This window comes from Triplophysa dalaica, chromosome 19 (genome assembly GCF_015846415.1).
Source record: "Triplophysa dalaica isolate WHDGS20190420 chromosome 19, ASM1584641v1, whole genome shotgun sequence".
In the NCBI taxonomy this organism is placed as follows: domain Eukaryota; kingdom Metazoa; phylum Chordata; class Actinopteri; order Cypriniformes; family Nemacheilidae; genus Triplophysa; species Triplophysa dalaica.
Window position 1 is genome coordinate 10,151,439 of NC_079560.1, and position 27,627 is coordinate 10,179,065.

A 27,627-nucleotide genomic window follows, 5' to 3' on the forward strand; every position below is an offset into this window, starting at 1 on the left:
TGGGAATCAAACCCACGATACCAATTGAGCAACAGGAACACCATATAGAAATAAAGTTTTAATGTCATAGAACCCTACCAGTCTAATGAATTGCTAAGACTTTAAGCCAAATTATTTGAAATCTTCCATTATAGAATAATGTATAATATTAAAAATAAACAAAAAACAATATTAACTTTTCACAGGTTAAAAATACCCAAGCCCCCGTATTTAGCCTTTTGCCAGCTTTAGAAAGAAAAAACTCAATCATTGTTATTATGATTGGCAGTAAAGTTTAGTTTTGAAATCCAAATTTTCAAAAATACAGTTCCATATAAACATACACATAACAAGTTTGTCTTGGCAGAGACAAAAAGTAATGGCAGTGCTACACGGTTTCACCAAACACATTCAATACAATTATTACACAAGTTGAAAACTTCACATGCGAGAACACACATTCAAGGTTAATGTCATTTAAAGTGGTTATGCAGCATATTTCTTGTTTTATAAGTCAATAAAATAGTCATAAATCCACATTTATATATTACCAGGGCATAGATATTCAAAATACTATTTCCACATTTCACAAAAATATCCCCCTATAAGAGCAGCTTGAGTACTGCTCAAAACATATACACCAACTGTAAGTCAACAATTACAAGTGGAACATTTCATATTTGTAGACTAATGTCTTCAATTTATGCAACACATAATGTTAACACACCACTGGTCAAGGCAAATCTTCAGATACACCCCTGCTTTGGTACTTTAACAGCTGTACATAGAGCTAACCAACGGAATATTAACCTACAGAGCTAGAATGAAGAATTGTGCAGAGGTAGGCACTCTCTGTAGTTAACCTACTAACATACATGTTACAAAGAGTCACAACTGGTATGGTTTAAAAAGCAACAATATAGTTATTTGTTCGTATGTAGGCTACTACTGTATGCTTATGTTTTTATCCATTTGTTAAATACATATTCATTTTTAAAACGGAACGAAAGCCGTAAAGTTGCGTCTTGCTCAACATTGCTTGAACATTTTTAGTAAAACAGTGTTGTTAGACCCGACAGCAAAAGACCGGTTGAAGTCCTGGTGCTTTAAAGTGTGTATTTTTTACATTGCAGCATCTTTGCATCATTAATTGTAAAAGGATAGAAAACTATTTGATTAAACAATAACCTTAACAAAAACAAATAACACGCACACTTTTCACATTTAGTGCACTACAGCTCTGAATGATACTACTTACTTAAAACATCTTACAGACAATTACATTTCTAGAAAACAATTCAATAATATCCAAGATATAGGGATGTAACAATATTATCAATTAGCAAAATTTCCGTGGTCACATGACTGTATGAAACGATAGGTATTCCCGGCCTGACATAGAGAATGTTAAAAATATTTATGGATCTTACCTTTGTTAAGGTCCATCTGGTGTAATTTTTTTTTTCTAAAAGGGATTTTTATATCATTTGAGTTATTGCAACAGTTATTAGAGGACAATGAAAAGGATGCTTATGGCACTTTCCTAGTCATCATTTGATCATCATTAAATATAGAAAAGAAATGTGCCATGACCGTTATACCGGGGTATGTCATTTTACAGTGAGATTTTGATATAGTTACATCCCTACTAAGACACACTGCCTAGAATATACATCAAAGAGTTGTGCCCTTAATGGATTTATAGATGACACTGTGTTGTAAACTATTAAAAACTACACACACTGTTGCATAGACATCTTAACAAAGCACAGACACACGATGTCCATGTCAACAATATGCTGTTCAAAATAAGGAAAATCTAATATTAATGTCAAATAAAATATTAGATAAACATTAAAAACAAATAAAAAATGTTATATTATTAACTACCTTAACGTTGTCCACTGAATCTTGTAACATACAGAGCGCACAATTTGTGAGCCGCAATCAAACGTCCATATTAACAAGCAATGGACAGTTGTCTGCGATTTCAATAGATGCTCTAAATGTAAACTGTCTTCAGTGTACGATGTTAGCCACAGTGCAAATACGACACAGACGAACAAAAACACATAACTGTCCACAACAATAAAACGGTCCAGTTGTGCATTTTAAAGTAAGAGACTAGACCTAACTGAATGAAAGTCAGAACGGTCCGCATCTTACACTAGTGATGGTCCATTTGTCATTGGGCCCACATGCACATGTCCTGTGTCAGACACAAGGACTATGACTATAAGAAAGTTATTACGGAGCTGATGAAATCCAAAGGCTTATCGGCATGAATCCAGTGACTGGCATCTGGGATATACTGGATATCTGCACAGGGAAATAGCCGCTCGATTTCAGGGTAACTGTCAGAGCTAAGAGGATAACCAAAGAGATCAGGACATGCGGAAAAACTCTTAATACTGACACGGAGAGAAAATGCAGTAACTCAAATTTTGAATCATGTGTATAGAGAAGTTCAAAAAATTGTACCTTATGTAGGAAGAATTACTCCCACCCAGGAAAAGGGTAGGCCCCTCATAGGTGGTGTTGAATTTAGGAAACCCCCTGAGGTCCTCCAGGTGGTTTGAGATGGCCTCCAGGTTAATTCTCCAGCCATACTTACCATTTTGCTCTTCGAGGTTAGTTAGGAGGAACTGACGTACTGAACGCTCCTGTTAACACCATTAAAATAAATAAAAATCACAAAAACGCTCATATATTTGCTCACAGTTTCCTCAAAGTAAATTGAATTAGCATTGCTGCCATATTTACCTTAACCTGCTTTCTGAGTTGGTCCTCAGCGTGTCTACGAGCTGTAGAGCGAGGGATATCACTGGCTATCTTCACTTCTTTCATTGCCTGAATGTAGGCATTGAAATTGGTGTGCACTGTAGTCAGAGATGGGCTAATGTCCACAACAACCAGACGGTCCACTAAACTAGGCTAAATTACAAAGGGAAGCAAATATACGAGACGTCACTGTTTGCTGTTTGTTTTCAATGATAACCTTATTCTGAATGACACAAGAATGAACATGCTACAAATTGAATGAATGCACCGATGAAATGCCAGGGAGTGGCACATGATACCTGTGAAAGTGCCGTCGTCATTGCAACTTTGCCGCCCATGCTGTGTCCTATTAGGACACACTTCCCAATGTGCAGCTGGCCAAGCAGATGTGTCAGATCATGGGTCATTGCTTCATAGTTCAAGATGGGACTGTGTGGACTTTTGCCATGGTTACGAGCATCTACTGTCAGCACCTAACTAGACAAAGATCAGTCAGGACACTAGCAAACACTCTTCTTAAAAGTCCATGTCATCTCTGAACCACCAGAGAAACTAGAATCATACCTTTCTGCCTGTCCGCTGTACTAGGGATTTGGCTATTGAATGAAAGTTTGATTTGCTTCCAAATAAACCATGAAGAAACACCAATGGTGTGCCATCTCCCTTGCCATCATACACATCATATGTCAAGTTGATGGGGCTAGGAGAAAACAAAGTTTGACAAGCATGAGAAATGATGATGTATAAAAAAAGACTTGCAGTTCACACAAAACATGACAATCATGTATGATGACAATAGTGACTCTTTGTGTTTTTAAAATACACCATAACAAGTGTTTTGAAGGCCTTCTTTAGCAAATGATAACAATCGATCTATACAATATCTGACTTTAATAAGAACAACAACTGTCAAATCAACATGATCATGCACAATACATATTCACTTTAGTCTTTTTGCTTAATACTGCCTACAAGTGGCTAATATGCTAATGCGACCCAGCACAAACCAACACTTTAAAAAGACATAAAGGGAATTTCTGCAAAAGCCTTCTAACAAGCAGTTCTGTGATTTATAACTGTACTTAAACAGCAATAATAAGCTGCAACACCTGGCAGCATGCGCGCTGTCACTCCCGACACGGTCCAGTCGCGACACTCCGCTGCAAAAATCTCGAAGTCCCGTTACCGATGAACATGACGCCGAGCCAGAAAACAACACTCGTGTAGAAACACGGCACAGGACGGTCGTGATAAAGTGTGACATGCTAAAACCTGCGTCCTATGCGGGTTCATTCAATCACAGACTGTGTACTTCAGAGGTCGTGGTGGTGTTTAGCTAGTACTGGAGACAGACGCGACTGCCCCCATCGTGGTGACGTCATCACGCCGTGCGTCAAAACTACCTGCTTGGAAATGATCTGAGCCAAAGACTCCAGAGATTTAACAGACAATGCAGTGGAAGTACTATGAATGGGCGAAAGTGCACGCTTGTAGCGAAGGAAGTCCCGCCTTCCAGCAAAATGAGCCAATCGTTAAAGACCAGGGCCCGTATTCATGAAAAATCAAGACAATTCTAGAAATATGGGCATTTCGCATAAGAATTACAGAAAGATCCTAGTAAAGAAAAAAGTGATTCAGGATCTTAATCCCAAGGTTAAGGTTATTCAAAATTTTAGGAGTACCGATGAGGACTTTTAAGAGACGTAAGGGTTTTTAGCAGCAGAATGGACGAAACACGAAAAGTGAGAAGAAATGTTTTTACAATGCCAGACTATTTCCATATTAAGGTTTATCAGATTTTTATGTAATTGTTTTGTTAGTTTGTGTTCAACATTTGATTGTCTGCTTTGATGCAATCCAAATTACGTTGAAGTGAATGACAGTGAGATAAGACACAACGCAGATGTTTGTGACCGATCCTATTAGAGACACGCTAAAATCTCCAAAACAACACATAAATGCCATAGCAACAGAAATAGAAAAATCACTACATTAGCATTTTTAGCAACTGGAAAATTGCTGCAGTGAGAGCTGCCCACTGCTCCGGGTGTACGTGGGTCCACTACTCTCTGCATTGGTTAAATGCAGAGGTCACATTTCGGGTATGGGTCACTATACCTGACAAATAAGTCACATTCATAAGAAGTATGACTAAAATAGCTGCCTGGAGACGATGCAAAATATTGCCACCGAGTGAAGTGACTTAGGTTTAAGAGACTTTGTCTAAGACCAGAGCGGTGAACATCTTTGTACGAAATGCCCGTGTGCAATGTGTGCATGAGAAGCATTTAGGTAAAGCAGAAATAATAATAATGTTAACAGAAATAATAAGAAAGACAGTACAGTTAACAGATAAATAAAAATAGAAACAGAAACAGAAAGGAACACATATTCAGACAAATTAGCAGCATGTAGCTTGCGAGCAGGCATTGCCACACAGTGGCGCCACAGACCACGAAGACGGACTTCTTTATGTAGCTTACAAGATAATGCACTACAAAGGAAACTACAAAGAAACTACAGAGGGAAATTAAAGTTACTTTTTAACGACCATTTATTTGTGAAGAGTCACAAAAAAATGTGAACGATTTAAAATCTGCAATAAAATATGGGCCACAGTATTCTGGGGTTGCATATTTCTTTAAAATAATGTAACAGATGGTTCTTAAAAGCAAAGTAGCCTAATCGCATAAATTATTTTAAGTCACGTTAGAATAATGCCAAAACACATCTGACTCGGCAAAAGAGAACAGAAGTTTCCTTTTATGAATGATTTCTTGGAATTTATCATTTCAGATGAGGAAATATTTTGTTATGGATTATTGTACATTAAAGAGGAAGTTTGCACATAACATGCTGTCTAAATGGAAATAACACTATTGTCTGACTTTCCAAAGCACAATTGAAGACAAACAAAAATTGCATCAAATTCAAAACTCTGCTCCTTGCCTACAAGACCACTATGGTTTGGCACCCCCTTATCGTCATTGACTTATGCAGACTTATACCCGCCAGATCCTTACGCGCTGCAAATGAACAATGCTTGTGGTACCATCCCAAAGAAGTAAATAAATTGCTCTCACGAACCTTCTCTGTATCAGTTCCACATTTGTGGAATGACCTGCTGCTACAAGATCAGCAGATTCTGTGGCCATCTTTAAGAATGGGCTGAATACACATCTCTTCCAAACACCTGACTGATCATTTCTGATTTCTATCTCTTTTCTAATATACCCTAAAAAAAGCTTATATAAACTAAACTTTGCTCTGTACACTGTAGTAAGCTTTCTGAGACATGTTTTATTGCTCTTATGCTTTTTGTTGTCCTAATGTTGACCCAATTGCTTCCATTGTTTATCCAACTTGTAAGTCGCTTTGGATAAAAGCGCCTGCTAAATGACTAAATGTAAATTTAAAAAGCATAATGTTAGCAGAGATCCTTCAATACTTACATTGTTGACAGGTAAAAGCTGTCAATGAACTCAAGAAGGAATTTCTAGTTACACTAAAGTCAGACAGGTAAATAAGTAACCTAACCAATAAATAAACATTTTCCACACTTTCAGCAGACATTGTACTTAAACTTGCCATTTTGTCATTGAAGTGTATTTAAGGTTAACTTAAGGATGTCTTGCTGTACACAGTAGTTGTCATTTATTTCTGGAAGTTTATTCTGCTCTATCAGTGCCAACTGGCTTTTGTCGATGTGAAGTAAACAGGGGCTTCTGACAAAATGAACGGCCTGGTGCCTAGGGGACACAGCGGAGGGGATAAAGCAAGCCCGCTAACGATCGCGGTAGCCATGGTGACGTCACATGCAGTACGTAAACAAGTTACAAGACAAAAAGAAAGAAAGAGAAAATGTTCATGGAAATAAATTATAATGTTACTTATGTGTTTATAACACACAAGGGAAAAGTTTGTGGCACCATTTTCTGCCTTTAAAAAGAAAGAAGTACGGAAAAAAACAGAAAGTAAGCAAAGCATAAGCCAAAGCCGTAAAACATCTCTGTGGCAGACTTCCGCCAGGTAGTCTCAGTAAACATAGGCTAAGCAAATGACCTTCCTCACCTGTGGTATCGGTCACGTGACATTTCATTGGTTTCTTTATGGACACGGAGGCTGGAAATAAACTGGAACAACCCGGCGAAACGGAATTCACCCGGCTTGATCTCCCTCTCTTCAAACATTCACTACATAGTCATGACATATTGATTTTACATTGTTACACCTAAGAAGCCATGGAATTTGTATCTTTCATTGTTAAAATCTGATGAAATCAGTCATCAGAATATATTATTAATGTTACAGTAACGTGACGTATTATGACGTTTCACAGAAAAATACATTGCTCTGTTGGATCTTGTCTGAAGAAGATCACAAACGGATACATTTAAATGTGTTTAATACACAGAGCAAAGAGTTAATTTTTTCTAGTAGGAACTGAACACACGGTTAATTCTGCAATGATAAGAGAGGAAATAGGCAGACCTATCTAGCAAAAGTGAGATTGTGTTAACATTCTAATCACTATGAACATTCCATAATTTTCTTTTACGTGTAACTTAAAACATAACAAGTGTTTAATTAAATATGAGATGTAAAATACTGCTGTGCTGTGCTTTAAGTGTAACCTTTGTTTTTAGTCAAACACATTCATATTGTCATTGGTTATTGGTGCGGATATGTCATCATTTAGTGAAGGCTGTGTACAGATATTTTCGTACAGTACTGGGACATTTGTATAAGTAACAGATTAAGGTCAGCATGCAGGGGTCTGGAAAATCCTAATATTATATCCACTGCATATTTTGCTTTGATGTTTGAACGATTGGGTGCACCCAAATAATTATGAATAGTTTTTCATTGTGTATAAATCTTGCCGTGTTGATGATTGCAGTATTATTGCCTACGTGAGAATGACAGTCAACACAAAGTGTGTCTTACATTTACAATGTTGGCCCAGTCTGCTGACTCACACAAATAAAAGAATAGTGCTACACATCCCTATATCTCTCTGACCTTCTCTTTAGAGAGAGGAGTAACTCTTCAGCTCGCATTCCTGAGATAATAAACTCTACATGCTGAGGGAAGCCAAATAACTTTTCCATGAAATTGCTTTTTGATATTTTATGAGCAAACTCTTAAATTATTTAATGCATGTGATAAAGTTTTATGAAGCAGAGATTTGTTTTCATCACGGCTTTGTGATATGAATAATACTTTCTGCAAGTGATTTATTTTAATCATGCTTCACAAATAAATATTACAATTTGAGAGATTGAATAATTCAAATGTGTATGCTTTTTAAGCTCTAAACAAGTGTTATTTAAACATTTCTTGTAAATCTCATGTTTCCTCACAGCTATGGTTTCACAGGAAGCTTTTGAAAGTCAATGGAAACTTTTTGTAACTCAATAAGAATAGTAAATTGTGATGGGACTTTGGGAAATAGATTTTGGAAACTATTTCTTTTGGGTAGTTTAATAGCAGCAGCAATCCACTGGTATGTGTCATGTCTTTTTATTGTTTTGCTTTTTATGTGTCCATTGTTTCCTTTTTATCTGGATCTTGAAAAATCAGTTTATAATAAAATAATTTATTGATGTTAAAACCCACTTGTATGAAAACTGCAGTGCTTCTGAACGGTCTGGTCTAACAAATCTGTACACTTTGCTACAACACAATGCCCAAACAACTTTTTCATTATTTATTGCCAAAGCTTTACAATCGATTTTTAAAACATGAATCAGTTTGTCTTGTAAATCCTTTTCAACATACTTCTAAGTTTTCTAATTTCTACATTATGTCAGTAATAAATATTAAACCAAACAAACTAATGAATTACCATTATATACTATGAAATACTCATGCAGACATTGACAATTTGGCACTGTTGTGTGTGACGCAAAGATTTTTAAAAATCAAATCATCAATGGCACGTACACATTGGTTCATGGCAATGAAGTAAAGATAATGAACAGATAATATTATGTGCACTGGCATTATTTAAATGGCTGTAAATGCAAAAAGACGATTAGGTGAAGTGACCTGTTTAACAAACAAATTTGTAGATTGCTTTAGTACAAATGTTTTGTGAAAAAGTACATCAGTTTATTCCTCCTTTTATTTGTGTCTCATACGTGCAATAGGAACAGTGTCTCGGGGCACTGTACATATCTCTGTGTGTCATATTACGTCTCTGACCTTTAAACTCTTCCTCATTTAAGCATAACAACAATGCATTCAGTCTGCCATAAAACATCAAATTTAAATAATTAGATTAGTTTTTTCCTTTGTTCTCAGTGATATGGACTTTTGTAAAGAAATAAAAAAACATGTTGGGTATAATATTATCCCTAAGTAATAATAACAATTGAAAACGAATAAGAAACTATTATAATTCAGATTTAAATTACACAGAACTTTAAACAAGGTTAAATTGCTTTGTATCATACAGAGAAGATACAATTGAAAGAAGCTTTACACTTCAAACACACCTGTCTGAGTGACACAATTTTCTTCTTGTATTTCCCCCTCCCCCTCTGACAGGTGAACAGGGCGTCACCCTGGGGATTTAATTGTCTCCATGGCAACAATGTTTTAGAGCGTACCTTACATCTTGCCACCACAGGCAACGAAATCTTAGCGGCTGATGTGTGTTAATATCCCTTAAGGTTATGTGTTTTCCTTTCACCATGGTTTCATGACCCAGTTGCCTGCCTTTGAAAATAGTGTTCATAGCCTAGAGTCCCAGGTTCAAATGCACTGTATGTCTGTCCGGTGCGTGGACATGTAAATGTTTGAGATACTGTAATCTTCCTTTTATCTCCCTAATAATTTAACATACTAAAGCAATATGAATTTTTTACTTTAAAGAAAAAGAAAGTAGTTTCTTGTTTTGTTTGCTGATTTGTGTCTGATAAATATAGCCTTACACCTCTCCCCCACCCGAGGTCATCTAAACTGGTTTTCGTTGAATTTGTCTGCCACCACCTATGGCAAACAGTGAACTCTTTCTAAAGTTTGTATGCTTACTGGTCTCTTTCAGAATGTGTATTCACACTTCTACTCCATTTGTAGAATAAAGAAGCAATGTAAATTGTTCAGTCAGGTACAATCAGGAACCGATTGTAAATGCTGTAAATGACCACTTCGATGTTTTGTTTGACAAAATAACACAATTGAATTTAATAATGAAGACAATACAAACATCAGACATGGCATTTCAAAAGTTATGAAAATCAGGGTTTAAACTGTTGAATATCTGTATCAAATAACTATCTACAAATGGTGGAATAGTCGTCCAAAGGTTTTTGGAAACTAAATATGTTGACAATCTCGGTTATCAGGCTCTACTGAGACCAAAAGGGAGTGAACATCATATTCAGTTTCTGTGTCAAGTAAAATTTTCATAAACAAATACATGTAAAGAGCTGAAGTCTTCCTCTTCCAGCCTACAGTATTTATAGTATGTTATTATAGAAGGCATCAGACTAAAGCTTAAAAACAAAACTTACTTAACCAGTTAAGTCATTGATGAGCTTTGTGTCATCAGAACAAAGAAAAACTGATGTAACTGCTGAAATTTACAGGCGTAGAAAAACACGAATTAAAAATTCTTTAAACAATATAAAAATAATATTAAAAGGGAAATGCAATTAACACATCAAACTCTCTTTCAAACACCCTGACAGGTACAAAACCCCACGAAACCCCACCACACACCAGCTTCATTAAGAAGAAAAGCAAATATTAACAGCATCACATGACCCTTCATTTCGGAGTCCTCTCGAAAGTATCTCAGCCTATGAGATCTTCAAATCCTTCATCTTTCCTTCATGTCTATCCTTCCTTCATCCTTTATGTTTTAAACATAGTCCTTCCTGTCATATCCAGCGCTGGTAGAACGTGGAGCGGAGTAGCCCATTCTCGGTGGATTGTACTTCTTCTCCTTCGGGGGACAGGTGCAGCACAGCATCGCTCCTCCGATCAGCATCATAGCAGCAGCTGCAAACCCTATATAGATTGACGCCCCAAGCTCTCTCTGTTGAGCATTGCTCAGCAACGGGTTGTAGAAGTCCCGAATGGTTTGGTGTGCCACCCAGGCTGCTGGAACAAGCTGCAGGAGGCCGGCGAGAATGAAGAGGACACCGGCAACAATCATCACTTTTGACTTGGAAGCTTCATCCTCGATGCAGTTGGTGCACTTGGCTCCCATGACTGAGATCAGGACGGCCAGAACGGCCAAGATGATGGCGATGATGGACATGGCTCTGGACGCCTGAAGGTCCTGCGACAAGGCAAGCATGGAGTCATAGACCTTACACTGCATCTGTCCGGTGCTCTGCACAACGCAGTTCATCCACAAACCCTCCCAGATAATCTGAGCCGTGACGATGTTGGCGCCAACGAAGGCCGACACACGCCACATGGGCATAGCGCAAGCGATAATGCCAATGATCCATCCAATGATGCCCAGGGCAATCCCACCAATCTCCATTCCCATCGACATGATGTCTTTTTTGGCTGGTACTTCTGACCTTAAAAAGAGACACTGATGAGTAAAAGACACCAAAATAGTAAGGTTTTCATATAAAAAGAAATGAAATTTACCAAGAGCTGTGATTAAGGATGTGATGAAAATGTCGTGTTCCTTTGTTTCTTTGTGTAGGCTGTGACTCTGCTGTGAAGCAAAGCAGCCTTTATATTCCGAAACAGGCAGGTGCGGCTGGCGGTGGACCTGCCTCTTTGGGAGTATGAAGCGTGGAGAATGATGACGGTGGATGTGCTACTGGTTCCTATGTGTTACACCTGCCCTCTATGGTCAGTGTGATGAAAAGAGCTATGCGGATGTATTGGCTTTCCCTTGTAATTCAATCCATACAAATATGATGCCTGTTGAAGTAGAGAAACAGGCTCGGCTGGGATAAGGCACCTGGAGGGACTGTTCGGTAATGAGGGGGATGGAATGGAGTACTAATATTTCATCTAAACCATTAAAATTGTGAGGTTGCATTGAGGGGAAAAAGCGCTTTATTTTCACTAAAGATGTTTTATTAAGGCAATAAAGGTTGTTGATTTTATGCCATTTTGTATGGGTGAAAAACTTATTATGGCAAACCTTATTTAATTGTAGTTTTAACAAAAAAATCTATTTGAACTCTGCTATTGTTCTCTTCAAATAAGAAACACTCCTTCTTCTCACTATCTTCAACGTGGCATAACACAGGGAACAAAAAACGGCTTGTATGACATGAACAAGAAACTATTCTAGCGTGTAATTAACGAAGTGTCTTAAAGGAACAGCTGATCCAAAAATCTTCTTTTAATCACCCTCAAGTTGTTCCAAATCTGTATAAATTTCTCTGATGAACACAGAGAAAGATATTTAGAAGAATGCTTTTAACCAAACAGTCCTGGGGCACCATCAGATGATGACTGAGGCATGTCTGTCAGTTTTGTTCTCAATTTCTTAACTATTTTTATTACTAGATATAAATATATTTTCATTTTTTATTTTATTATCTTTACATTATCTAATTTTGCTTTGTTTTTGGTTGGAACCGTTTTGTTTGTATGCAGTTCAGCTGTTAGTGCTTTGGCAATACAATGTATTTGTTATGTCAATAACACACCTTTAAACTCAAGAGAGTGAGAGAAAAGCATAAAAGATTTTATATAAAGCAACAAAGTGCATACATACTGTTTATCGGTGACTAAATAGTATTAGGAGCACTGAACATAAATGTGATGCACATATATCATGTACAAAGCATACTGTATATTGCTATCATTTTAAACAATTGAATTTTATTCAAGTTTAATGATTTTGAAATGATTGGGTTATGTGTGGCTAAACTCACTACACAATTATTTTCAGTGTAGAAGTAGCAGTAGACTTCAAGAAAGGGGATGTTCGTACTAAAAAGTCTCTGCCAGCTTTGATGTTTAAGTCAAGGCTAAAGGGCTGTTTAGTGGAAAATGTTTCATGTCTGCAACAGTGTTTCAATGAATAAGAATGAGAAGGTCAATGGATATAATTACACATTTACAGAGTGTAAAAACTTTAATATTTACATGTATTACAATCCAAGCAAAGTAAAGATATTAGTACCTGCAATATACTTTAACAGCAACCATTTTTATATTTTTTTATTTATGCCTAGCATTTGGCTTGAAACATTTCATACAATGTTAAAAGTTAGTGTTAAAACCCTAAAGAATAATTTAGAGAATATTTTAGAAAATATTTTACCTTTTCTAAATAAAAAACAGAAAAGACTACAAAAATGAAGCAAATCGTACTTTAACTGACCTTTGCTCTGACATAATGTATTCGATTACCCTCCACAAATCACAATCAATTTGATTTATAACATACAAGATACAAAACTAATTTAACAGATTCAGATGTGGAGTGACAACAGGCACTGACGCACAAAGCAAAAACATACCTTACTGAAAAAAACACGTAGAAACATTGACACAGAGCTGTACTGACTGAATATTCACCATTCACACGTAAACTAGATTTTAAGTTCAGAAATTTGTGACGCAGTCACAAACATCTTGTCCTCTGAGCTCCTCAGACATAGTCCCTCTTGTTGTAGGTGCTTGGGCCCACTGAGTGGTGAGCTGAATAGGATATTCGGCTTTGGGGTGGGTACCTTGCTTTGTCATTAGGTGGGCAACTGCAGCACAGGATTGACCCCCCAACCATCAACAGAGCCGCGGCAGCCCATCCCAGGTACAGTGACGACCCTATTTCCATCTTCTGGGATTCTGGTACAACTGGGCTGTAGAACTCCCGAACAACAGTGTTGGCCGACCAGGACACAGGAATGAGTTGCAAGACGGCAGCGGTTATGAAAGCAGTGCCGGAGATGATCATCACACGAGCTTTTGTTGCTTCATCCTCAATGCAGTTGGTGCACTTGGCCCCAACAACGGACACGAGGAGCGCCAGGATGCCCACGATGATGGACACCACCACCAGGGCGCGAGCCGCCTGCAGGTCGGCAGGAAGAGCAAGCATTGAATCGTAGACTTTACACTGCATCTGCCCTGTGCTTTGGAACACACAGCTCATCCAGATTCCTTCCCAGTACACTTGAGCCGTGACGATATTATTGCCGATGAACGCGCTTACCCTCCACATGGGCAGAGCGCAGCACACGATGCTGAGAATCCAGCCGAGAACTGAAAGACTGACTCCCACTATTTCCAGTCCGAAGGCAGCCATGTCTCGCTTTCTGCTTTTAAACTCACTCTGTTGTCTCTTGTAATTTCTGCTCGGTGAGGCGCAGTCGGCGTCTGTATGAGTCCTTGAGAAACTTACATCAGGAGCCTTCAAAAATCACAAAGTAACCGCTTGAGCAATTGACTAACTGAATGTCCACCTGTGTTCAAGGACGGCTGGAATGTTCTGTCTTAGCAGAAACTTCCTCCTTTAAAACCTATGTTCAGGAAAAGGGCTGACCTACCTGGACTCTGATGATAAGAGTCAATGTGAGTATTGGTTAGCGTCCTCATAAAAAGGCAAATGCTGGTTCTGTTGTAACCCTTTCGTCAATGTGATATTGGATTGTTTAAAGGTTGGGATTGTTTGCTGATGTTAATAGATAACTCATAGCATAAGTCAGATTTTCAAAAGCACTCTTTAATGGACAATCATTGACAACGTGAGTGTGAACACCTTAGTCTAACTTACTCATTTGCCTAACATACGAAACATTGCTAAATGGATAATATGATATTCTGTTCTCATTTACTTATGTCACTTGACTTTTACTTCCTTGGAATTTAAAATGAGCAGACTGTTCATGCTACCCATTTTCAAAACATTTAAAGTGTGATATCCATTATTTTTTAACACCACACCATATCTAAGCCATCTTCTAAATCATTTCAAAGCTGCCTGCATCTTAAAGGGACATTACTCACTCTCAAGTTGTTCCAAACCTGTATAATGTAGTATGTTTGGTTGAATGTAGAGCAAGATATTTGGACGAATGCTTGTAACCAAACAGTTCTTGGACCCCGTTGACTACCATAGTAGGAACATGACAATGGTAGTTCAAAGTGCCTCAGAACTGTTTCCTTTCCTACATTCTTAAAAATATCTTCTGTTGTGTTCAACAGAACAAACTACCTACAATGTCACTAGTAAGTGGGGTCCAAGAACTGTTTAGTTAAAAACATTCTCCCATGCAAATATCTTTCTCTGTGTTCATCAGAACAAATACATTTATACAGAATTGGAACGAGGTTAGTAAATGATTTTTTTATTTTGGGGTGAACTGTGTCTTTTACCCTTAGCTTTGTTTGATTAACAGTCTTGGGCCCACTTTCACAGACGATGCAGAAATCTAATACACACTTATTTTGTTGTTTATAAATGAAACAGAAATTACAATGACCTACAAATTTCACCTACATATCAAATGACAAAACACACTCTTTATTGATATCAAAGTCCTGGTAGCACCTTTGGCTAAAGGCCATAAAACATGTCAAACTTGAGTAATAAAAAAGTACATTTCCTTCTGGTCTAAAATGTATTTTCCATCATAACCCTAAAAAAGAAACTAAGGAAATGATAGGCTATGTCCATATTTATGGCCATATATAACTTAACGAGACAGTGCTATTTAGGATAAATATTCCTCACTAAAAACTGAATGCTTCTGTTTCAAAAAATGCAAAACCTCATGACAGATTAAACAAAACTGTGGTCGCATAACCTTGAATAAACATTCCAGCTCAAGCTTAGTTCACTTTATAGAAATAAACTCACTTATAAAGACAGAAGAATGTGGCAATATTGAAGTAAGAATTTTTTTCTCTAGCCAGGCCGGGCTCCAGATATGAGACTAAAGGTGGACCGAGTGATTTTCCAGGTGGGCGGAGGGGTGTAACTATATATATATATATATATATTTAAACTGTCTCGCCATACAAAAGGAAAACAGAAAATAAAAATATCTGGAGTTGACATATATATCGCATTCATTTTGTGATTGGCTGTTATGTGGTTTGGGGGCAAGGGTGGATGCAGAGTTGCTGAGAGAGTCACACCAACTCCCTTCACTGCATTGAAGCAGTTTTTCACACCAATGCCAATACATGGATCCTCTCTTAACGGCACTTGGTTGAGGCAGGGTGGGCAATGCTTCTGACCCGTGTGGGAAATTCTACTTATGCCTTAATAAAAAAAGGTGAACGGTGTACTCAAACTTCATCCCTACAAACTTCAGTACCAATTAATATCATAAGTAGAGTAAACAGAGGTTGAATCACAGGTGTGGAAATGTTTCATTTTCATTTTTAGGAGTTTATTACTGATAATAATACTACACAAAATATAAATCAACAGAGCAGAAACAAATGCGTGGAAATCAAATTATTATTCATACCTGAAGCACAAATGCATATCATTAGTATTTCACTACGAGCATAGTGTATAACATTGACTTTACCATTACTTTTATCATTATTTACTTCCCCTTCATGTTGATTAAACAATTTTTCAATTTACATTTCATTAAACAGCCTTCCTTAATCTGATAGATTGTTTGTTCTTTATACTGATTTTATCTTTAATGTTTAAATGTATTATCTTTTGGCCTCTGATACAGGTGTTGTGTGTTTGCTAAGCAACACTAAATAATTATGCATACCCTGATAAGATTACCCAGAAAAGATTGTGGTGAGGGGTCACTTCTCTAACTATATGACTGGAAAAATGTGGATGGGTTAACACGAACCGAGCAAAAAAATGCATGTGATAAAGTTGATAAAAGAGTGGGACTGAAACGTTGAAGCTTTTTTAGCTAAAACAAATATAACATTTTAAAGATGCACTATATAAAATATTTTGTTGTATTTCTGAAAAGTTGTATTTCTGTGCAAGCAAGCACATCTGTGTTGAAATCTTGTTTTGCCTTTCTACATAGCTTGCAATTTTTATGATTCAACCACTGATAGAGAGACCAAAGTGTTTATAAGTGGACCTGTCAACTTGTTGTTTTTCTGATATAAATTAGAGATGTACATTTTGGACGACGATAGAAGCAAAACATGTATCAGAACTGATGAAACAAAGCAGGGCTGTTTTATCTGACAAAATAAACCTAATGAGATAATTACTTAACAAAAGTTAAAACCTAATTCAAGTGTATTTTTTTAACTATACTGGCGGATATTTTTCTTGTTTATGCAGTAACTTACCTAAGTAAAATATTATTTGTGATGTTTTTTTTAAACAAGACAAAGAAAACTGAATGAAGTTCACTTTTGCTGTGTATTTTTTATGTCTCTGGTTTAAAATAATATAAAACGTACACATTTCAACATATACATATCTTGTCATACATTACAAACCGAGGAAATTTGTAAAACTATAATATTTAACTGATAGCAGTTATGAAAATATTATGGATTCCATTGCAAATATCATTATAAATCACCAGTTGTTTTCCATTACAACATAAGCAATTCCTTTATGTAATATATTTTGGGCCTCTTTCCAGTAAATTATTTAATGTTATTAGTTCTGCAATATTCAATCCCACCAATAGAAAGCAACCAAACAATTTCCATTAGAACCACTAAATCCAATTGCATTTCTGTCATAGGATCTATTGTTTTTTCATTAATTGCTGATAATGATCAAACAATTAGCGTCTACTTTCCTAATATACTGTAAACAGAAAAGGAAATGGTTACACAATACCACCTGAAACCAGTAAACATGTGACAGGTGAGACATCATTATGTTCTACTTCCCTCGTGATCAAACACTCATCCTATTTAAATGAGTTTCAGCAAGCAAGAGGCGATGACTAAGTTGGGAAGAAATTGTTCTATTGAACCATGGGTGGAGCATAGCAGATGCCCTCACTCCACAACATGCCGGGTGAGCAGCTTCGATCGTGTGTTTTTGACTTGCTGCCTGATTCAAGTGACAAAAGGCCACAGGGGAAAAGGATCTGTCAGCAACAACCAACGAATAAAAGATTTGCATAGTGTTGATGGCAGTCTGTGATTTATCTTTCAATCCCTTATCATCCCCCAAAACTACATTACCTGATTTGAAAAAGCAGGCATAAAGTCTTATATTATTCTATTTATATTGCCACCATGTCTACACCACAAAGCTATAGTTACCATTCTTGATGTACAAAGTTACATCACATTGTATGTTTACATTTTAATGTAAAGCAGTAGGAAGAGACATTAACACATTGAGCACCGTAGCTGCAAACAAGAAACAAAATAATACAATAGAAAGCAATACTGGCTCTAGATATAGGTAATCATCATAGCGAGGGTGTGTCTTATTGCTGGAGTAGCCTCGCTGGAAGAGTCATATAAACTAGGATGTAGTTTGTTTAGCTAATCCTTAGTTTATCTTAAGCAAGTCCAAAGAGAGAGAGAGAGGGGGGGAGAGAGATTATAATTTAGATTAATTGTGATGTTTACGATAAAACGTAACTTACTACTGTACAGCAAGCTGTATAGGGTTGACTCACTGATGATGAACTCAGTCTTTCCAGCTATATATGTAGCCAGTAGGGGGCATAATTCAACACACCAAAAACAGAACTGACAGCCAAATGTAAACATGTTAATCATGGAAATGAAAACTTGCATTGAGCTGTTTGTTTGTGTTAAGATATACTCTTTTATAATAGTTTTGAAGCACATTTTTGTTAGCCACTTCAGAATATTCCCTGGCGTATATTTTATGTACGTTTGTGTTGCCCCCTTTGGTCATTACTTTAATAACTGTAAAGCAGAGCACAGAACGCAATCATTTGAGCAGAATACAGATTTCTCATCCAACCACAAACCCTGTGTCAAAATCAAATAGCCTCTGTAAAGGATGCAAATGCCACATCTATTATGACATTTGATGTTTGTAATATTTTTAAACAGGCAAAGATTTGAACACCCTACCCGCTTTTGTTTTTCAGTCAGTAGTGCTTTCTGTTGTTTTTTTAAACAGAGCTGAAGTAATGATTTTATTAATAGCTAGATTTGTGTGAATTCATATAGTTTGTTTCATATGCAAAACACCTTACTAGTTTAAACGTAAACAACAAAGCTCCACCCCTAAACGTAACTGCCAGTAGGGTGTGAACTGATCAAATTGAAACATTCAAATGAGATATTTATTATGCCACCTTTGGCTCTGCGCCATAATGTCCATGAAGTCTCGTGGGATTTTACCCATCTTTATCTTTATTAAGCGTGTGGGGACAAGTTGCTTCATCAGGTTTAGGCATTGATAGATGGAACCTCTTAAGAATAAAGAATATATCCGAATGTTCTTCTTTCTGTGTTGCTTAAAATTTGAAGGGTTTATTTGCAAAACAGATAACTCTGTTTTTAGAAATGTTCAATGTTTTATTGTGTTAGTTGGCTGTATATTTTTGAGTTATTATTACTTAATCAAAACAACCCAAATTTAGTTTGATTGAGATTAATTGGAATGCAGAATAAAAAACATGATTTCAAACCATTTAAAAGCGGAGTAATCTCCATCCATCCATTTTCTACCGCTTATCCGGGGCCGGGTCGCGGGGGCAGCAGTCTAAGCAGGGATGCCCAGACTTCCCTCTCCCTAGCCACTTCCTCCAGCTCTTCCGGGGGGACACCGAGGCGTTCCCAGGCCAGCCGGGAGACATAGTCCCTCCAGCGTGTCCTAGGTCTTCCCCGGGGTCTTCTCCCGGTGGGACATGCCCGGAACACCTTACCGGGAAGGCGTACAGGGGGCATCCGGAAAAGATGCCCGAGCCACCTCAGCTGGCCCCTCTCGATGTGGAGGAGTAGCGGATCTACTCTGAGCTCCTCCCAAGTGACCGAGCTTCTCACCCTATCTCTAAGGGATCGCCCGGCCACCCTGCGGAGAAAGCTCATTTCGGCCGCCTGTATCCGGGATCTTGTTCTTTCGGTCATGACCCACAGCTCATGACCATAGGTGAGAGTAGGAACGTAGATTGACCGGTAAATCGAGAGCTTCGCTTTGCGGCTCAGCTCCTTCTTCACCACGACAGACCGGTACAGCGACTGCATTACTGCAGAAGCTGCACCGATCCGTCTGTCAATCTACCGCTCCATCCTTCCCTCACTCGTGAACAAGACCCCCAGATACTTGAACTCCTCCACTTGAGACAGGAACTCTCCACCTACCTGAAGTGAGCAAGCCACCCTTTTCCGGCTGAGAACCATGGCCTCAGATTTGGAGGTGCTGATTCTCATCCCCGCCGCTTCACACTCAGCTGCAAACCGTCCCAGTGCATGCTGAAGGTCCTGGTCTGATGGGGCCAGCACGATGACATCATCCGCAAAGAGCAGAGATGTGATCGTGTGGTCACCAAACCCGACGCCCTCCGGCCCCTGGCTGCGCCTAGAAATTCTGTCCATAAAAATTATGAACAGAACCGGCGACAAAGGGCAGCCCTGCCGGAGTCCAACATGCACCGGAAACAAGTCTGACTTACTGCCGGCAATGCGAACCAAGCTCCTGCTCCGGTCGTAGAGGGACCGGATGGCCCTTAGCAAAGGGTCCCGAATCCCATACTCCCGGAGCACCCTCCACAAGATGCTGCGCGGGACACAGTCGAATGCCTTCTCCAGATCCACAAAACACATGTGGATTGGTTGGGCAAACTCCCATGAACCCTCCAGCACCCTGAAGAGGGTATAGAGCTGGTCCAGTGTTCCACGACCGGGACGGATACCACACTGTTCCTCCTGAATCCGAGGTTCTACTATCGGCCGGATTCTCCTCTCCAGTACCCTGGCATAGAATTTCCCGGGGAGGCTGAGAAGTGTGATCCCCGGTAATTGGAGCACACCCTCCGGTCCCCCTTCTTAAAAAGAGGGACCACCAACCCGGTCTGCCAGTCCAAGGGCACTGTCCCCGACCGCCACGCGATGCTGCAGAGGCGTGTCAGCCAAGACAGCCCCACAACATCCAGAGACTTGAGGTACTCAGGACGGATCTCATCCACCCCCGGTGCCCTGCCACCGAGGAGTTTCTTGACTACCTCGGTGACTTCATCCCGGGTGATGGGCGAGTCCGCCTCTGAGCCCTCGGCCTCTACTTCCTCAATGGAAGACGTGACGGCGGGATTGAGGAGATCCTCGAAGTATTCCTTCCACCGCCCGATGATATCCCCGGTCGAGGTCAACAGCTGCCCCCCTCCACTGTAAACAGCGTTGGTGGGGCATTGCTTCCCCCTCCTGAGGCGTCGGACGGTTTGCCAGAATCTCTTCGAGGCCGACCGATAGTCTTTCTCCATGGCCTCGCCGAACTCCTCCCAGGCCCGAGTTTTTGCCTCCCCAACCACCCGGGCTGCAGTCCGCTTGGCCTGTCGGTACCTGTCAGCTGCCTCGGGAGTCCCACAAGCCAGCCAGGCCCGATAGGACTCCTTCTTCAGCTTGACGGCATCCCTTACTTCCGGTGTCCACCACCGGGTTCGGGGATTGCCGCCTCGACAGGCACCGGAGACCTTACGGCCACAGCTCCGAGTGGCTGCGTTGACAATGGAGGTGGAGAACATGGTCCACTCGGACTCAATATCTCCAGACTCCCTCGGGATCTGGTCGAAGCTCTGCCGGAGGTGGAAGTTGAAGATCTCTCTGACAGGCGATTCGGCCAAACGTTCCCAACAGACCCTCACAGTACGTTTGGGTCTGCCGAGTCTGTCCAGCTTCCTCCCCCGCCATCGGATCCAACTCACCACCAGGTGGTGATCGGTTGACAGCTCCGCCCCTCTCTTCACCCGAGTGTCCAAGACATACGGCCGTAGGTCAGATGAAACAACAACAAAGTCGATCATTGACCTCCGGCCAAGGGTGTCCTGGTGCCATGTGCACTGATGGACACCCTTATGCTTGAACATGGTGTTCGTTATGGCCAAACTGTTACTAGCACAGAAGTCCAATAACAGAACACCACTCGGGTTCAGATCAGGGGGGCCGTTCCTCCCAATCACGCCCCTCCAGGTGTCACTGTCGCTGCCCACGTGGGCGTTGAAGTCACCCAGCAGAACGACGGAGTCCCCAGTCGGGGTGCTTTCCAGCACCCCTCCCAGAGACTCCAAGAAGGCCGGGTACTCTACACTGCCATTTGGCCCATAGGCGCAAACGACAGTGAGAGACCTATCCTCGACCCGGAGGCGCAGGGACGCGACCCTCTCGTTCACCGGGGTAAACTCCAACACATGGCGGCTGAGCTGGGGGGCTATAAGCAAACCCACACCAGCCCGCCGCCTCTCACCCTTGGCAACTCCAGAGTGGTAAAGAGTCCATCCTCCCTCGAGGAGTGTGGTTCCAGAGCCCAAGGTGTGCGTAGAGGTGATCCCGACTATCTCTAGTCGGAATCTCTGAACCTCACGCACAAGCTCCGGCTCCTTCCCCGTCAGAGAGGTGACGTTCCATGTCCCTAGAGCTAGATTCCGCGTCCAGGGATCGGGTTGTCGAGGCCCCCGCCTTCGACTACCACCCGTTCCACTTTGCACCGGCCCCTTACGGTCCCTCCTGTAGGTGGTGAATCCACGGGAGGGTGGTCCCACGTCGCTCCTTCGGGCTGAGCCCGGCCAGACCCCATGGGGGAAGGTCCGACCACCAGGCGCTCGCATACGAGCCCCAACCCCGGGCCTGGCTCCAGGGTGGGGCCCCGGCTGCGCCATACCGGGCGACGTCACGGTCCTCGAAATTGTAGTCATCATATGGGTTTTTGAACCGCTCTTGGTCTGACCCGTCGCCTAGGACCTGTTTGCCTTGGGAGACCCTACCAGGGGCATATAGCCCCGGACAACATAGCTCCTAGGGTCTTTCGGGTACTCAAACCCCTCCACCACGGTAAGGTGGCAGTTCAAGGAGGGGAGCGGAGTAATCTGTTTTTGCAAATTAACTCTTTGGTTTTTGTTTGGTTTCAAGTAAAACCATGTCTAATTGGTTGTTGCAAAACAATAACCATTCTTTCACTTCTTTATTTAAACCTTCCTGTTATGGATGAGAACGAAAGATGATGAAACTGTCTCTCCTTTATCTCATTTATTTTGTAAATATATGAGATATAAAACACACCTGTGTTTTTAGCAGAAACTGGTTTGACCAGTTCAGGTGGGAACAGGTGCATGAGGGTTTTCCTCCCCTTTTACTCAGAAGCAGCACTGCTTACATGTGAACACTTAGATTATGCTATACCACAGAAACCTGCTGCGTAAGATGTAAAGTAAACATCGTGTTTGTTATGTACTGTATGTGTCATCTAATCCAACACAGATGTTTTTCTTGAAATATCCTTGAACAAAGTGAGAGGAAATAATGTTTAATATTGCTCTACAGTGGTATATTAAACAAATCAGCATAATTCTTGTTACTTTGTACTTGTTCTTTGTAACTCGACACAATGGTCCTTGTGTTTTACTGAAACCAATCTTCCTTCATGTAAAACACAGAAAACATTTTTTATTTAGTAATCTATGACCTCACAGAAACAGTTCATTGTTTTGGTTTCTGGAAAAAACTCAACGTGGTCACTTCCTGTCCTCTCTTAAAGGGATAGTTCACAAAAATGAAATCTCTGTCATCATTAACTCATCCTCAATTTGTACTAAACCAAGTTGATATTTGGAAGACTGTTTTCATTGACTACCATAGTAGGACTAATTAAAATTAAAACTAATTTTTGGGTGAACTGTGCCTTTAATCTCTGAAATGCTTTTGGTCACACACTTTTCCTAGCAACACAACACTCACGTCCGTGATCTATTTCTCTCCCTTTCCCCCATGTGATATTTCTCACATAGATACCTGAAGTTTGAGAAGAAAGTATGTTAAAGAACCCATATATGGTTCTGGGTCTACAGTGGAAAAAGTTCAAGATACTGACGTACATTCTTACCCTGTCGCACCCTATGAAGTAACCAAAAAACCAGCAGAACTACTCATCCGTTACAACTCCTCCCCCTACCTCTCAGGTTCTTTTAAAGTATCTGCACACGCCTTTGAGAGCATTGCAAAGAGAGTCACTTCAAGCGACAAAGAACAGACTTTAACAGAGAAGCATCATGGTGTCTGCTGGGCTTCAGATGCTGGGCATTGCCTTGGCAATTATAGGATGGATCGGTGTCATCGTGGTCTGCGCTGTTCCCATGTGGAAGGTTACGGCCTTCATCGGCAGTAACATTGTCACGTCGCAGATCTCGTATGAGGGAATATGGATGTCCTGTGTTGTGCAGAGTACCGGACAGATGCAGTGCAAAGTCTACGACTCCATGCTGGCCCTCTCTTCAGATCTTCAGGCTGCTCGAGCACTTATCATCATTTCCATTGTGATTGGAATCCTGGGCATCCTTCTGTCAATGGCCGGTGGCAAATGCACCAACTGTGTTGAGGACGAGGGCGCCAAATCCAAAATCGGTATAACTGCAGGTGCGATTTTCATCCTAGCTGGTGTGCTGTGTCTGGTCCCAGTGTGCTGGACGGCTCACGTCATCATTCAGGATTTCTACAACCCCCTGGTACATCAGGCACAGAAGAGAGAGTTGGGAGCGGGGCTTTACATTGGATGGGGAGCCGCCGCCCTGTTGATCATCGGAGGAGCTTTGCTTTGCTGCAACTGCCCACCAAAGGAAGAAAGAGGAAACAACACGGCCAAATATAACGCTACTCCTCGATCAGACGCCTCTGCACCCACCAGTAGGGGGCATAATTCAACACACCAAAAACTGAACTGACAGCCAAATGTAAACATGTTAATCATGGAAATGAAAACTTGCATTGAGCTGTTTGTTTGTGTTAAGATATACTCTTTTATAATAGTTTTGAAGCACATTTTTGTTAGCCACTTCAGAATATTCCCTGGCGTATATTTTATATACGTTTGTGTTGCCCCCTTTGATCATTACTTTAATAACTGTAAAGCAGAGCACAGAACGCAATCATTTGAGCAGAATACCCTGGTGAAAAAAAAGATACTTTTTTGTATTTTAAATATATTTTATTTTTAAACAATACACTGTAAATATACAAACACAATATAGCGCACTTTTAAATAAATTAAAAGCTTATTAGTAACATACTTTTACTTAATTATTACCATTTAACTTCAAATATACTTCTAAAAGGTGTAATTTAGTATATTTAAAAAAAACACAAAAAAGTATTAAAAAGTTTGAAAGCCTGCCTTTACAATATACTGTATTTTCAATTAAATATATGTAATGCACAAATGTGTCTTGTAAAGGCGTTTTAAGTTCAGTAATGTTTATTTTGCTAATACTGTCAAAGAATCATGTTACATTCATTAATCCTTCCATGGAAAGTTGCGTCAATGCTAATACTGTATTGTGCACAGTGTCATACACAGAAATACATTAACACAACTTTTGTCATTAAACACAATATAACAGTACTTACGTAAAGTATGTAACATACAAAAAAAAGAAACATTGAAATGGTATGCCATATATAAGAAACACAGTGAATTATGGAAATATGTTTGGGATCATTAACAGTTACCTCTTTTTCACTGGTAAATGTTTGTACAGGAATCTGTTTTTAGTCTCTTTCAATATTGTTTGGAAGAGGACTGACATACATTTTGTCCTTAGACCTAATTATTACACATTTACGCTGTAATGACTGAGGATGTACAGCAAATACATTATTAGTGTGAAACACTTCAGTTAGAAATGTACAGGGTATATTTAACTGAACATCTCTATAAACCTGTCTTCCACTCTTGGCAAGCTCCTTAACTAAAACACAGAATCTATTTGTAGTAGATGCAGAAGAGTCCTCATCCACAGATGTGTAAGCCACCAGTGTCATAATTTCACAGAATGTTCCATCACTTAACTGTACTACAGAATTATTTCTCTTTTTAAGAGTCGTGTTATTATATGAATGATAAATAACACTGCTACAAACGAAACGGTCATAAAATAAACCTAACTGTACAATGTCTCCTGTGAAATGTTAAATAGCCATCCTCTGCAGCACAGTTGTTCTGGCTTTCTTTGGGCAACCAAAAGCTTTGACATTATTTGGAAACTCCTTTGACATTTTTGTTGAGCCAGATCTACCTTGGAAGTGGTCAAATAATTTTCTTATGTTGTCATTAGCATTTGCCATTATAGTATTTGCTTTTGTTGAAAGACCCCTCCACCTAAGGAATCTCTTTACTATTTGATCAGACACATGAGTTGTTCCATTAAAAAAATTAAGCAAAGTCCCATTGAATGATTCAAAAGGAAATGTGGATGTTGCCCACAATGGTCCCCAGTTGTGCACACTTGCTGCCAAGTGCATTAACAAATGTACATTGAAAGAGACATTTCTAGCACCATAAAGTTTCTCAAAATTACGCACAAACTTCCGAAGAGCTTTTTCTGCTTTATCCACATCGGTCACTTTGATTGCATCCTGCAGAAGAGTGTGAATTGCAAAAACAAATAAAAAAAGATGACTCCAGTACTTCTTTTTTAAAATGCCACTCAAAACAGGCAAAGCATAAAACAACAAAAATGACCTCCATTCAGATGCCTTCCAGAATTTTCTGTCCTTAACTGATCTTGGTGCCCTTGTGACCTCCACAGGTGGGCTAATGGCCAACAGCGCCTTGTCTATGTCACTGATCTTGGAGCCCAAGTACCATTCCTCTTTATGGTGCTTACTATCTAACCACAGAGATGTAATCTGTTTAGTAACACCAAGGCAAACACAGTGCTGGTAGTCTGGAACAAATCCATTGATCATGTTAAAAGTCTCAAGTTCCATGAGAGGGGATGGGCCTTTCACACCCATTATTGGCTTCTCAGGGGTTGCCAGCATTGCATGACGGAAATGATCTGTCTCTGTCCTTAAAGGTGATTCTGGGGTTTCCCATACGTATGGGCCACCACCATAGTGGAGGCAGAAGTCACACCCGTATATTCCGTTAAACTGTTTAGTATTTTTCAGGAGGGGACGGGCAACTGAATCTGCGGAGCAGAGGAGTGAATTAATTTTGCTTGTGTGCTCTGTGTTTTCAGAGTCCCTCCATTTAATACCAACCTGTTCTAGCTCTTTGAGCTGAGCAACAAAAGCAGTTAAAAATGTAATCATATTTGGCTTGCTGTTACCAAGCCATAAGCATGGAATGCATATATTTGCTTGACGATCTTTTGGAGACAGTTCTATAATTTGACACTGGATTGGCCATATCTGAACATTGTTACTTTTGAAAACTGGAATTCCATCACAATTCCACAAGATTGAAAGGTCATCAGCCCCCAGTTTTCCACTTTGCTTGATTTTTCGATATTCTACCCCACACTGAATATCAGAAAGTATGCCAGGATTTGATTCCTTTCTATCTAAATGTATTTCATTGTTTTCCAAAATGTCCACTATTTGTGCTGATAGGCTAAGAACAAGAAAGTAAGAACCAACTCTTAGGTTGTTCTCAATGTCAAATTCAGCATTACAAGAAGAACAGTTTTTTGGTGCTATCCCAGTGGGTCCCATGTAGTTTTCACAGTAGATGCAACAGAAATGGGGCTCATACTGGCCAAACTGTCCATGGGCTTTATGAAAAAGGTATGAGGTTGCTGGCACTAAACCAGGGAAATGTTCATTAAACAATGTAAGAAGATCCTGAAGTGCTACACCTGTCAAATTGTGCCTCAGAACATATGACATGAGTAGGAGTAGACTCTGTCCCTTTGTGAGAGGAGCACCAGGGTATACAGGATCGTCATCTTGCTGTTTCTATAAAAGAGAAAATGTATCATATTTACACCTACAGCAATGCAGTGGCACTGACAGTGTTGTTGTTGTTATACAGACAGTTTACACTGC

General features: G+C 39.8%; 4 protein-coding genes across 5 annotated transcripts; 1 reads left to right on the forward strand and 3 right to left on the reverse strand.

Annotated features, from left to right (window-relative positions):
- Positions 1-16: 16 nt before the first annotated feature.
- abhd11 (abhydrolase domain containing 11) lies at positions 17-4,111 on the reverse strand. Its single transcript, XM_056731903.1, has 6 exons — positions 3,870-4,111; positions 3,325-3,460; positions 3,060-3,233; positions 2,743-2,913; positions 2,461-2,642; positions 17-2,342 (listed from the first exon to the last, which is right to left on the reverse strand). The coding sequence occupies exons 1-6, from the start codon at positions 4,022-4,024 to the stop codon at positions 2,213-2,215; spliced, it is 948 nt and encodes a 315-aa protein (XP_056587881.1). The 5' UTR covers positions 4,025-4,111; the 3' UTR covers positions 17-2,212.
- Positions 4,112-9,911: 5,800 nt separating this feature from the next.
- Positions 9,912-11,532, reverse strand: cldn3c (claudin 3c). Of its 2 annotated transcripts, none has more exons than XM_056731612.1 (2): positions 11,377-11,532; positions 9,912-11,298 (listed from the first exon to the last, which is right to left on the reverse strand). In XM_056731612.1, the coding sequence occupies exon 2, from the start codon at positions 11,273-11,275 to the stop codon at positions 10,631-10,633; it is 645 nt and encodes a 214-aa protein (XP_056587590.1). In that variant the 5' UTR covers positions 11,276-11,298; positions 11,377-11,532; the 3' UTR covers positions 9,912-10,630. The 2 variants fall into 2 exon arrangements, with proteins under 2 accessions (XP_056587590.1, XP_056587589.1); XM_056731611.1 differs by having other exon boundaries at positions 9,912-11,303.
- An 883-nt stretch (positions 11,533-12,415) lies between these two features.
- cldn3d (claudin 3d) lies at positions 12,416-14,307 on the reverse strand. Its single transcript, XM_056730438.1, has one exon. It carries the CDS (start codon positions 14,003-14,005, stop codon positions 13,349-13,351), a length of 657 nt encoding a protein of 218 aa, XP_056586416.1. The 5' UTR covers positions 14,006-14,307; the 3' UTR covers positions 12,416-13,348.
- A 9,482-nt stretch (positions 14,308-23,789) lies between these two features.
- LOC130407505 (claudin-4-like) lies at positions 23,790-25,198 on the forward strand. The gene has a single exon (XM_056730437.1). The coding sequence runs from the start codon at positions 23,853-23,855 to the stop codon at positions 24,519-24,521; it is 669 nt and encodes a 222-aa protein (XP_056586415.1). The 5' UTR covers positions 23,790-23,852; the 3' UTR covers positions 24,522-25,198.
- The last annotated feature ends 2,429 nt before the right edge of the window (positions 25,199-27,627 follow it).